The sequence below is a fragment of the Etheostoma cragini genome, chromosome 1, assembly GCF_013103735.1.
Source record: "Etheostoma cragini isolate CJK2018 chromosome 1, CSU_Ecrag_1.0, whole genome shotgun sequence".
Classification (NCBI taxonomy): domain Eukaryota; kingdom Metazoa; phylum Chordata; class Actinopteri; order Perciformes; family Percidae; genus Etheostoma; species Etheostoma cragini.
The window spans coordinates 9,396,700-9,409,929 of record NC_048407.1 but is presented as its reverse complement, the minus strand read 5'-3'; the positions used below and the strand labels follow the sequence as shown (position 1 = coordinate 9,409,929).

General features: G+C 39.5%; 1 protein-coding gene across 35 annotated transcripts in view; it reads left to right on the top strand.

Annotated features, from left to right (window-relative positions):
* Positions 1 to 13,230, top strand: part of madd (MAP-kinase activating death domain) — a 57,920-nt gene that overhangs the window by 40,892 nt on the left and 3,798 nt on the right. For 14 of the 35 annotated variants that reach the window (XM_034871763.1, XM_034871880.1, XM_034871936.1 and 11 more), the window contains 13 exons: positions 285 to 440; positions 778 to 898; positions 1,820 to 1,882; positions 3,171 to 3,291; positions 3,432 to 3,537; positions 3,646 to 3,756; positions 3,851 to 3,958; positions 4,111 to 4,275; positions 4,456 to 4,528; positions 5,491 to 5,597; positions 9,309 to 9,317; positions 10,269 to 10,338; positions 12,371 to 12,417. In XM_034871763.1, coding sequence (XP_034727654.1) covers positions 285 to 440; positions 778 to 898; positions 1,820 to 1,882; positions 3,171 to 3,291; positions 3,432 to 3,537; positions 3,646 to 3,756; positions 3,851 to 3,958; positions 4,111 to 4,275; positions 4,456 to 4,528; positions 5,491 to 5,597; positions 9,309 to 9,317; positions 10,269 to 10,338; positions 12,371 to 12,417 — 1,257 coding nt within the window. The remainder of the gene's footprint in view (positions 1 to 284; positions 441 to 777; positions 899 to 1,819; positions 1,883 to 3,170; positions 3,292 to 3,431; positions 3,538 to 3,645; positions 3,757 to 3,850; positions 3,959 to 4,110; positions 4,276 to 4,455; positions 4,529 to 5,490; positions 5,598 to 9,308; positions 9,318 to 10,268; positions 10,339 to 12,370; positions 12,418 to 13,230) is intronic. The other 21 variants (XM_034871949.1, XM_034871787.1, XM_034871778.1 and 18 more) reach the window with 5 other exon arrangements.

Sequence of the window (13,230 nt, the reverse complement as noted above, 5' to 3'; positions counted from 1 at the left end):
CAAAAGGGGGTCCAACCCGGTACTAGCATGGGGTACCTAATGAAGTGGCCGGTGAGTGTATATATATATATATATATAGTGTGTATGTATGTATGTATGTATATATGTATGTGTGTGTGTAAATATAAATTATATATTTATTTATTATATTTTTTTTTTTTACGTGCTAAACTGTGCCACTTTGGTATAGCACTTTAAGTATTTTACACCAAACCTGCACCTAAAACATTGCTTATGTATTGTTCTTACACCATCTTTCCTACACCTGGATCTTTATTATTTAGATAAGCAACAGCTCTGGAGAGACTCTGGGAGCTGACAGTGACCTGAGCAGCACAGCAGACAGCTTCGGTGGCAGAACTGCTGCTCACTTAGCTCAGTCCAGAGGGACTCTTTCTGACAGTGAGATTGAAACCAATCCAGCCACCAGCACTGTGTTTGTAAGTATAAAACTCAGTATGAGTAGATTACACAGTTCTTATATTAGATAGTAGACAATTTAATTGTGCATGTACTCCAATTCCTTTCCCACTTCAACTTTCCGCTACATGACCTAAGAGCGTCATGCTGGACAGGAAGAAGTCTTAAAATCACTTAAACAGTCCTTTTTATGTGGACAACTGTCTGATACTGCTTCTCAGACTGGGTTGGGATAACTGTGGTGCTATGATCAAAATAGTGCAAAAACAGATGCATCAATACTCAAACTACATACTGCAGATGTTGGCTTACAAACATTACCCTTTCAATTTGTTTTCTATGATCCTGTTTCCACAGGGAAAGACCCACACCCTGAAACAAACTGCAAAAGATCAAGTACCTGCTATGGCAAAGGGGCCACCTGCGCAGCCCATGGAGGACGTCAGTATGAGGATTTACCTTTGTGAAGGCCTGCTGGGTATGTTCTGCTCTCAGGTTTAGACTCTCGTCTAGTAGTTAGGTCAAGCAGCTGACATTTTTTCTTTCAACAAAACGTGTCCTTCCTGTGTTCTTTAGAGCACTGCATTGCTTTACTAACATCATCTGTGTTTGTCAATGAAAATCCTTTGAACCCAACAACCTTAAATATTCAATGCTACATCCACTAATGTAACAAGAGTGTTGCTAGATGTTGTTTCCGTAACCTTTCTGGTGCAAGCTCTTGCATTGGTTTGCCTATTAATGTAACACTGAACTTTCACCAACCCATGACTGAGAGGAAAAAAGCAGAAGTCGTACATGTGATTAGATAGAAGTAGTGTAATGTTAAATTGGTATTGTGAAGCAGTGACTGAACATCAATAAAGGTGAAAGGTTTAAATCCTGATGTCAAGTAATGCGAGGGTTCAGTATTACAAAGTGAAGAGGGAAGTTATATTCAATGCAGTCTGAGATGTTTGTCAAAATGTATTTAAAAATATGTAGTTAAGGTGCATGTTTATGTGAAACTCAATTACCTTAAGTGACTAAAAATGAAAAGCATTATGGTAAGTCATGACTGCATCTGCCGCAAATAATTAATAGTATATAGCAAAATTAAATGAATTTAAGTTAAAGTTAATAAAAAAAATTTAAATATGTAAACACATTAATCACCTAACGTCAGCCTCATCACCACACTGTAAGTAGATTATTGCTTATTGACATGCTGCGTTTAGCTATAAACTATACATTAGTGATTCAATGAGAGTGGTATGTCTTTGTTTCTGTTTCTTGGATGTGGTTCTCTGCTTGCTCTGCTCTTGTTTTTGCCAATAAACCGACTCACCTCTTCGCCTAACCCCTCCTGCTCTCGCTGCTTTCCTTCCCTCCTGCTGCTCCTCCTGTGACATTCTTCTAGGCCGCGATAAGAGCTCCGTTTGGGATCAACTAGAGGATGCTGCCATGGAAACCTTTTCTCTAAGTAGGGCTAATCTCTCTCCTTTGCACCCCCTTTTTTAAGATAGAAGTGGAAAATATAAGTATTTTCCGGCAGAATTTGGTCGCAATCTTCCTTCAGTGGGAAATCAAAGACATAAGACTCATATGTTACATTTTAATTTCTGCTTACTTACCTGTTCACCCAGATTTCAGACTAACTTTCATGTTGACTTGAAAAAAATGACTTGATTTGTTGCTTATTTAAGTGTCAGTTGCCTTCAAGTGCTCTCAGAAATGTAATTATGTGTTGAGCACACTCAGAGGAGCTACCAGCTGCTAAATAGGATTGGGAAATGTCAAGTTATTCAGTCTGTTACCAGGAAAACTAGGAACAATGAAACTGGCTCTGCAACATATCATAAGTGAAATATTGTATTGCTCTTTGCATCCTGTAAAAATGATTTGTGTTATTTACTTTATCCTTAAAGTTGTTGACATTTAAGTTTTTATGTTTTCAATAATTTTGTGGCTATTTTCAACTTTATTTCTGAATTGAAGCTGGAGTAGGATTTGATTTGAAGTAGAGTGAGACCTCCTCCTGCAGCTCTCCCTTTCTGTCAGCCTTGAACTTTCACCGAAGTGACGTGCACGTACATCTGATCAGTCACGAGCTAGATTTACTAAAGCCTGCAAACAGAGCGAGGAGGAGGTGCAGAAGTCTAGTTTCCTCTCAGAACACTTGAATTACAATCTGCTCAAAGGATGTTATGGACATTTTGACGCCAAATAAAAAATGTGATTTCTGCCGTCCATATTAACTTGTGATATCAGAAACGCTACACAGAGCAGCACTTAAAGGCATCTCAACATGTTATTTTGAATTGCTGCTTAAAAACAATTCAAGCTAATCTTTTATTAGACTTGTTCTGGTAGTTCCTGCTGTACAGAGTTATACTACAACATGTGTAATTATATGTAATTGAATTAGTCTAATTGGTCTTACTGTTGTTTCCATGCATGACAAAGACCTATGAACTGCTTGTTAATTTCTGAAAGTAGATTTTGTCGAAATAGAGAGCTACAGGAAGTGGCTACGTAAGCCGTACTTCATTACTTACTGAAAGCTTGTAGTAACTTACAAACGTGCTGTAGTAAGCAACATGAAAAATGCACACAGTTTGATATTTGGAAATCTAATTTATATGAATGGAAGAATCTGTTCTTGTGGCTGCATGTGTGCTGTTTGAATAAATCTGCCGTATATTTGTTGATGAATTTGTTAAAATGTGCACATTTTAGGAGCTACATGTGTACTGTGTTGATGTGTCCAGGTAAGGAGCGCTCCACTCTGTGGGACCAGATGCAGTTCTGGGAGGACGCCTACTTAGATGCTGTGATGTTGGAGCGTGAGGGCATGGGTATGGACCAGGGACCTCAGGAGATGATCGAAAGGTTCAACATGGCTGACGCTTTATACGATCCGTCTACATACTTTATTCACGGTTACTAGATAACTTTGTAATCAGAATATATGGAACCTGGACACCTGGACTAGTTATGCTTTGCTTTTTGTGTTTTGTTTGTCAACACAGATACTTGTCACTAGGGGATCATGATCGCAAGCGTCTGGAGGATGACGAAGACCGACTCCTGGCCACCCTGCTGCACAACATGATTGCATTCATGCTAATGCTGAAAGTACGGGGGCCTGTATTTGTTATCATTTATCTGTGTGAAGTTTCCCCTTTTTTCCTTTTTTTTTTGCCTCGAGATATCTCAACTTGGTGATGCTTTTTGTTTGTTTAGTTGAACAAAAATGACATTAAGAAGAAAGTGAGGCGTTTGATGGGAAAGTCCCACATTGGCCTCACATACAGCCAAGAGATCAATGAGATACTGGACAAACTCGCCAACATGGTGACTATCTATCCTTCATTTTATGTAGTTTACTTCAACTTCTATTTGCCCTTTGTAAATATTTGTATTAAACTCTATCTTTTTTTTTTTTTAGAACGGTCGTGAGCTGGCCATCAGGCCCAGTGGAAGCCGTCACATCAAGAAACAAACATTTGTTGTACATGCTGGCACTGATACAACAGGAGACATCTTTTTCATGGAGGTAGGACAAGTCTCTAATTCCTTATATATTACAACTTGTTTAAAAATACAAAACATGTTATTTCAAACTGTCTGTAGCTTTCCCTAATGCTGCTTGTAGAGCATGTTGTAGCTTATTTTACTAATGTTAAACTTGAGCCGTCATTGTTCCAGGTTTGTGATGACTGTATAGTCCTGCGCAGCAACATCGGCACAGTTTACGAGCGCTGGTGGTACGAGAAGCTCATCAACATGACTTACTGCCCCAAGACCAAGGTGCTGTGTCTCTGGAGACGCAACGGCCAGGAGACGCAGCTCAACAAGTTCTTTACCAAAAAGGTCAACCCCCCCCCCCCCCTTCACTATCTTACTCTCTCTCTCTCTCTCTCTCTCTCTCTCTCTCTCTCTCTCTCTCTCTCTCTCTCTCTCTCTCTCTCTCTCTCTGCGCATCCTGTACTTTTCTTCACTTCAGAAGAACATTGGTTAGAAATTAAAATAAATTTCCTCTTTGTATTCTAGTGTCGTGAACTCTACTACTGTGTTAAAGACAGTATGGAAAGAGCTGCAGCAAGACAGCAAAGCATTAAACCAGGTAAGGATCTCAAAAACAGCCCTCATCAGTCACTAGTCTTTTCTCAGGCATAACTGGGCATCATTTATTCACTGTTTATTGTTGAGTAGGGGTGTAAGGCTACATATATCTTGTTTTCAACAGGCAACAGGTTAAAAATGCAGAAAATATTGTCCTTTTAAAAATAAAATGAAACATGAAATAATCAAAAGGGCAGTAATGCAACGTTATTACAAAAGAGTTACCCACATATTCTTAATAGTCTTGTTAAATGATTAAAATATTTAATCGCATTAATGTCATAGTTAATCACACATTTTTATCTATTGTTTATGTCCCTTGATTTCTTTTTGTCCCATTATTTTTTTCTCATTTTAATGCTCTTAGTGGATCGGCTTGCTTTGTTCAAATGTTTTTTTTATTGAAAACAACATTGGCATAAAGCCCAATGTAGTGTTCAATTTCACACGTAACATTCACATTTGAAGCTAATGATCTCTCACACAGTGTAAAACTGTTCATCAATAAAAGGGTGAAAATAATACTTTGACAAGGGGGGAAGGAGAACTCTCATCCGCTGTGTGCTTGGCCATCAAGTGGTATATCAGACTGGACACGTGCTGCGATGATCGCTCAGTTCACAACAACAAAACACACAGATCACTTTGGTCTTGTCAATGGAACATTTGGCAACTTTTACAAAGTTAACTTTCCATCCAGAATCTTATTGGCATCCATTTTAGAGGAGATTAACCTCCTGAATTTTCAAATTGCTGTCCAAATTTTCATTTTATAATTGCCAATTTAGCCTCCTTAATTCTAAACTGGGAAAAAGGCAGAAAACTGAAAAGAAAACAACTACAAAAAGATTATCAATTTTATTACAATTTTTTTTCCTTCCTGTCAGCCTTCTGGGATTTAAGGTTTCTTCGTGGGAATGTATTATCTGTACTTGCTCTAAACTCAGGTGTTGTTTCCCTCAGGTCCGGAGCTGGGCGGAGAGTTTCCTGTCCAGGACATGAAAACTGGTGAAGGTGGACTGCTGCAGGTCACGCTGGAAGGGATCAACCTTAAGTTCATGCACAGCCAGGTAAGAGAAACTGCTTGTCTTCTCACACAAGGGCATGGAAAATAACCTCATCACTCCTGATGGTCAAAGGTTCATCCCGTCCTTCTGTCCACCTTTCTGCTCTTCACTCCTGTTTGCCTCATTTCCTTTCATCTTGTGGCGTCTTCCTCCATTGTCATAAAAAAATAAATCCTAGTCAAAATGTTAGCGATGACCAGTGGTGGAGGAAGTACAGAATCTCAGTAGTTAAGTGAAAGTACAAATAACCAGAGACACATTTATTTTAGTAAAATTAGAAGTACCACAATGACGACCCTACATAAAAGTAAAAAAGTACCTGATTTTAAATGTACTTTAAGTATTACAAGAAAAAGTACTTGCATAACGATTTATTCTCAAATGTCTTTATTCTAATAATAAAAAAAACAACCTGTATGGGCTGTGTTATTTTATTTACGTTTGTTTTAGGTTAATGTAATTGTGCTTACCATCTGTGGCCCAGTTTACATTCTGACTTACTATCAGGGTGATCTGCATAAAGCTCCACTTTGCATTATTTCCCAGTCTTGGGACAGTGAATGCTACACATTCATCTAAAGGGAACACACAGGCTTGGACAACAAGTAGGCTATGTAGGCCTCCTCACAGCTGAGGAGGACCGGCAGTGTTTTTAAGATAAATATACGGGTTGTTTATTAACCCTATGTGAACGGAGGCTTCACATGTGACCAAGCAGAGTGTTGGGCGCCGCTGCTGGAGGCATTTTGTCGGGGGGGAGTAGAAAGTATAGATAACTGCTGCAAATTATAACAAAGTATTAGTCAACACTACGTACTATTCATTCTGCTTAAGTAAAGTACAGATACGTGAAAAATGTACTTAAGTACATTCCACCACTGGCGATGACCTACAACATGTTTGATTGGCATTTGCCTGTACCTGATGTTTTCCTTAGAGGAAGAATTCCTGTTTGTGCTTTTGCTTTTTTGGATTTGTTTTTTTTTCCACTTTGTGTTTTGTTTGTTTGTGCGTGATGTGTTTGTATGCATGCGCTTCCCAAAACAATTTTGACACATCCTTCAACACAAGTTTCTTTTTGACATCCGTGGTGCTGCAACCTCATTGTTCCTTTACTGTATGGGAGGAGATGAAGGCTAATGTGTGTGTGTGTTGTGCATCAGTGGTAAGACGGACGACCCTGAGCAAAGACTTTTCATTAATAATTGGCTATTTAATAGCAACTTTCACATTTAAGTTTGGACCTTTGAACATCGTCATGTGTTTTCTTCACGCCTGCACAGGTAGTCGTAGTCGGGGTTGGTATATTTCTTCAGGTTTGTTGAAGTGAAGCAGGGATTGAGTAATGTTCTCTTGTTGAGTAGTCTGAAGAATAGACCATGCAGAAAGATTAGAGTCCCACTGCAGCCAACACACACATCATACATATTTAGCATCTTTAAATACAACCAAAATAAAAGACTGAGGTCGTACCAAGTAGCAAACAAGATCCTACATATTCAAACAGAATTCTCAACAACAAAAGTCAGTTCTAGCGGTCTCTATCAGTTTTGGTTGAATTTTATTTATAGTATCAATTCATAACAAAAGTTATCTTGCGACACTTACAGATAGAGGAGGTCTAGACCACACTCTATAATTTACAAGTACCCAACAGTTCTAGTTCCCTCCAGAGCAAGCAACAGTGCTACAGTGGCGAAGTAAAACCTTTTAGGAAGAAACCTCGGACAGACCCAGGCTCTTATATTAAGCCTCCAACCATATACAATCAATGGGATTTCATTTGTTGTACTCAAAGCAAAAAAAAAAAAAATGGTCTCAGCAGCAACAATGTCCTGGTTATTCTGGATAATCCTCAGACCACTTTATACCAAAACATATATTCAACTTTAATGAAATAGCTTTATTCCCTGCTATAGCGCACACACCTGCTCTGTAAATAACCTGTACTAAACTCTGCTCTCCTCTGAGTGAAACTCATTACCGAAAAAAACGAGAGAAATGTATAAATTATGCGAATCAGCGACCTTAATGTTTTGGTTTTGCACTCTCCTAGCGTTGCTTTCAGCTGCAGCAAGCCGCTGTTTTCCGTGAACAAGCTCTAAAACCTCGCTGTGACGCGCTAAACGGCAGACAGACACAGTTAGTGATTAGCTGGGGAACATAGTGGAGCATTTTGCAGCTAAAAAGTCCGATAATTCCCTCAGGAGTTGGTTGACAGCTTTGAAATCTACACACACCCTGGCGACAGCAACTGCAATCTGCAAAAAAACTAATTCTGGTCCGGCCAATCATATCGCGTATAGAGTGGGTGGGCGGGCACAGTTGCAACTTTTCTGCGTGAATTTCCTGCTTCTTGAAAACCAAGAAGATTATTGCTGGCGAACAGGGGAAGTTTAATCTAACAACCAGCGCTGCTGTGGTTGGTTGTAACGATATCCTATTGCGCGCAGAGGGAATTCAAAAAGGCAACCATTTGTCCCGCCCCCTCGGAATGAGCCCTGCCAATGGTGAGTTCCCCTTTATGTGGGACTGGCTTGTCAAGCTAGGTTGAGTGGAAAACGGAGCTAAAAGGAGAGTGAATATTTCTTACATTCATATGGTGGCCAGAGACATCACTCCAAATGAATGATTATGTTATGTCAGTCATTGCAGGTTTTAATATACTTTTTAATTGCTGCGAGTATCATGAATAAAATCCCATAGTCTCTATTTTGAAACCTAAACTTAGTGCCTAGCCAGGCAAAATGTATTTCTGTACATTGAGGGAACCAACCCTTTAGCCTGGATGTTGCTACACTCTGTTGTGATTAATGCTGTTTTTTTTCTCGCTGCTTCTGCTTTTTGTACCTCAGGTTGTTTTTTTTTCATTGTTTTTTTTTGCTCAAGTTGAATTTTTGCTCTTTATATTGCGAGGGGTAGAGTGCCACGCTTGGAAAAGATTTTTCATTATCACACAAGTTCGATACAATTAACCCAAGACATAAGTTTCTCAAAGGTGCTCAAAGTAGAACGCTGCATTTCTAGAAGAAATGATTTTTATTGGCAACTATGCCTACAGTTGTGAGATTACGAGTCCTCATAGATATGGTTTTTGAGTAAAAATATTTCACCAAAACCTCAGCCTGAGTTTATTCATCACTCGATGCCGTTTAGAAGACTTTTTTCCCCTATTTATTTTTTTTTTAATGAAATGACTAAATTGAGCATTATAGTGAGTGAGCACTGGGTCTAGTCCCGAGTAGCTCTGCAGTGAGATGGTGTCAGAGGTGACATCCTACATGGTAGAAGGATTTACTGTCCATCAGGGACTGCCATCATACAGTATATCTGTGCTGCTGTGTGAGCACGTGGTGTTGGTGCCAGCCCTTGTTGCTGGAGGAGGAGGCATGGAGGGCTCTGGGGGACTGAGATGTTTAAAGTCCAGGACAACAAAGGTGAATCCAGCTCTCAATACCCTAGTCATACCTCTAGTCCTCATATTTTCTCTTCTATTTCCTAGTTTTGGGGGACTGATTCCTCTTGCCAGGTTTCTTTTTCTTTTTTTCTTTTTCTTTTCATATTGGCTCTGGTAACCTTTTTGCTAGATTCTTGATTTGAATCCGTACGAGGCTCCCATGGTTAGCGCCCTCTTGGAGTGTCGTCGAGTGTTTGTGCTCTTCTGTCCGATAATAATCCAAACCATTTCTCTCCCATGCTCTCTCCCCCTGCAAGGAGCGGAAGGTACACAACCTCTGCTGTGTTTGCTTATTAGCAGTTACATCTTATTGGGTTTCTTTTTGTTTTTCTTCTATCTTTTAATACTATTTTGTAGTTGTTATTATCATTATTTTTACTCTTGTAGCTGTATGGCAAATCTAATTTTGTGTCCTTGTCTACATTTTTGTATGAAACTTCCATGTATGCATCATATGGGCCATATTGCATCTTTGAGCATTATAAGAAATGTTTTTTTCTTTCAACTACCTTTGCTGTTTTACATCCAAATAAAACTACCATATTTTCCGGACTATAAGTCGCTCCGGTGTATAAGTCGCATCAGTCAAAAAATGCGTCAAGAAGAGGAATAAAACACATATAAGTTGCACTGGACTTTAAGTCACATTTATTTAGAAATGTATTTCACAAAACCCAAACATTTTTCAGGGGTACAGGGGCAGCATATAGTCACTAGCCTAGAGCGCCCTCTCGCGGCTGTAGACGGTAATGGTTACTCCTTGATTCATGTCAGTCAGTATGAATTAACATTTAAAAACGTGTTAAATTATATATAATTTGATCTATAAGTCACACCTGACTATAAGTCGCAGGACCAGCCCAGCTATGAAAAAAAGTGGGACTTATATTCCGGAAAATTGGATATACATCTGACAGTTGTGAATTAGTTTAGGGCTTTGAGCAGACTAAATGCATTACTCCTCATTTAACCGTCGCCCATGTATGCGTTTTGATCATGGAAACTTCTCATAGTGTGCTTTTCTTTTCTTTCGTCAGCTGTTAAAAGCTTGCACTCCATGTGTAGTTGTTTTATTTTGACCTTTCATACTGAATAAAACAAGTTTAACATGGTTACTTTTTGTTTTGTTTTAAATATGAAGTGTTTACTTTTCATCCAGTGTTGTTGAGTTAATAATGTTCTGTCTTGTTTTGTTTGTTTTGTTTTTTTGTTTTTAGGTTTTCATAGAGCTGAGTCACATTAAAAAGTGCAATACAGTGAAGGGAGTCTTTGTCCTGGAGGAATTTGGTAATTACACCATCTATTGATTCTAGGCCTGTACTCGGCACGGCAGTAACTCAGCTCCATGGCAAATGTGTTGACAAGAGCTAATGAGGGTTTCACTAAATTGGATGCTCGCTCACCTCGAGGACCGCAGAGACACTGACGTCTGTAGGGGATTACGTGAGTGATGAATTCTTCAGAGGACGTGGTTTTCTATAATCGCATGGGTTGCGCTAAAGTTTGGAACAAGGAAAGTATCATTTAGGTGATAAAGAGGGATGGAGTTGTTGAGAGAAACGAGAGCAGTGTTAATCAGAAGTGTGAGGACAGAAAGTCTAGCTGCCTTTTGTCCATCTTGTTCTATCTGACAATAGAAACTAAAACTAAAATGTTCTGTCATAAGGAAGGGATGTCCGTTCCTGGAGATAGATGGATGCTTAACTCAACGTATTCATGAATGAGAGTCAGTTCCAGCAACCCTCTAACTGAATAGGTGAAATTGCGTAAAATTAATTAAACATCCACCAGTTCTCATTTTAGAGAAAACCGAGAGCTGCTAATGTAAGTAACTATTGTGACAGCTAAAAGAGATAGATACATTAAAGAAAAAACATTAAAAGTTTAGTTTGTTACTATTCTGAAATCAATATATTGTCTACAACCCATGAATATCGATCTTAGTCCTTTGAGGATGTGTTTTGTGGTTCAGACTGCTTTTATGTTTTTGACTGTAGGGAGCAGGAGTTTAAATGGTTGGCTCATTATTTACATTTTGACGTAAGTCCAAAAAGAGGACTGACAGTCCGACAGTGCAGTAATATGATCATCAGGGGGTTGAAGTTGAGTGCCAGGCTGGGTTACTGTCGTGTCTCTGTGCTGCTTTTGTAATGTTGCCCTCATCTTTGCCACTATGAAAACCTTCATTCTCCAGCAGGTAAAGTGTTGTCACCTTTCTCTTTTCTTACTCACACTAAACTCCGTGCTGAAAATTTTCCTCACTCAATCCTTTTCATAGATTGATTGTTTTCTTTTTCCTGTATTATGAGTTTTCCCCTCTGCTTCTTTCATCACTTGCTTTTCATTTCGGAGATCACCCCAGACTCCCCATCTCTCATTTCTCTGGCAGTCTGCCTCTGAATCTCAACAAGTGGAGATCTTTGGTTGTTTAGGATTTAACGTTTCCCAGCCCCTTTTTTATCTGTCCAGATCTAGGCCTCCTCATCTGTGCTATGGGTTCACAGTTACTAATGAAAAGTCAATCTGTCCTGTGGCCAGTGACCTGGTCCGGGGTCAAAGTAGTTTGGCCTCTTGTAGCTGCTTTTCTGTGATGTCTCTTAACTTTCAGTTCCTTGGGGTGGAAAGAGTTGTGGGGGAAAGGACGTTTGTCCTTTTTCTTGTGTTTTTCACATTGGGAACTTTACACTTTTTTGGGTTTCACTTTACTTGACGGTATGACATAGTCATGACCCATGAACTGTAACCATAACCCCTCATGACAAAACCTAATGACACTTACTAAAAGAAGCGTTATGTCATAAGCATTTGACTTGTTCATAATGTTTATGACACGTTCATGACAGTGTTATGTTACTTATGTAGATACCTTCAAGCAAAGTGAAACCCTTTTTTTGCAGTCTCTTAATAAGACGTTTGTGTTTTTATTTTTCCATTTTGTGGGCCATGAACGTCTCACCACCAGTCACAAGTTCTAATTAAATCTCTTGCCTTCCCACATAAACAGTTCAATCATTACACTGGACCAAAGCCTTTGATGAATCCTAAATCCGACCGTTGAATTAGTCCGAATATTAATATATTTCAACATAACCAATATCAACGGTAGACAAAGCACTCTTACCCTCGTCACCCTCTCTGTCTTAAGTTCGATGTACTCCTGACTGTTGTGGCAGACTCTTTTTGGCCCACATTCCATCTTACACCTTGTTGAACGTCCAACCCTGTGCCCTCCCCCTCTCCTCAAAAAGCTCTCAAGCATGAACTCATTAAGGTTCCTGCTGCCTTTGAATTCTTTGTTATGTCTTTTTCACCGGCATAGTTCCTGAAACTAAAGAAGTGGTGATCCACAAGTACAAGACCCCCATGGTGAGTCCTCAGGTCTACTGTCCGAGTCGATACTCTTTACCCTTGCATGTGGAGTACTTGTCCTAAGGTGTGCCCGGTAGAAATGTTCCACGCAAAATGTGACATTTGTATCTGTAAACATGACTGCTGTAGAGGTGCACTCTGATTCAGCCCCCCCTGGGAACACTATAATGAACCTAAGTCTGAAAACTGGAGCTCAAATCTCTGTGGAAGCATTTAACACATACTTTACGATGTGTGAACTTAATCACAAAGAGTGCAGCAATTTGGCCCCCTCTGGTTATTAAAGGTCCCGTGGTATGGTGCTCTTTGGATGCTTTTATATAGACCTTAGTGGTCCCCTAATACTGTATCTGAAGTCTCTTTTATATAGACCTTAGTGGTCCCCTAATACTGTGTCTGAAGTCTCTTTTATATAGACCTTAGTGGTCCCTAATACTGTATCTGAAGTCTCTTTTATATAGACCTTAGTGGTCCCCTAATACTGTATCTGAAGTCTCTTTTATATAGACCTTAGTGGTCCCCTAATAATGTATCTGAAGTCTCTTTTATATAGACCTTAGTGGTCCCCTAAAACAGTATCTGAAGTCTCTTTTATATAGACCTTAGTGGTCCCCTAATACTGTATCTGAAGTCTCCTTAGTGGTCCCCTAATACTGTATCTGAAGTCTCCTTAGTGGTCCCCTAATACTGCATCTGAAGTCTCCTTAGTGGTCCCCTAATACTGCACCTGAAGTCTCTTTCCCAAAATTCGGCCTTGGTGTAGAATTACAGCCACTAGAGCCAGTCCCACGATGAGCTTTCCTTAGTATG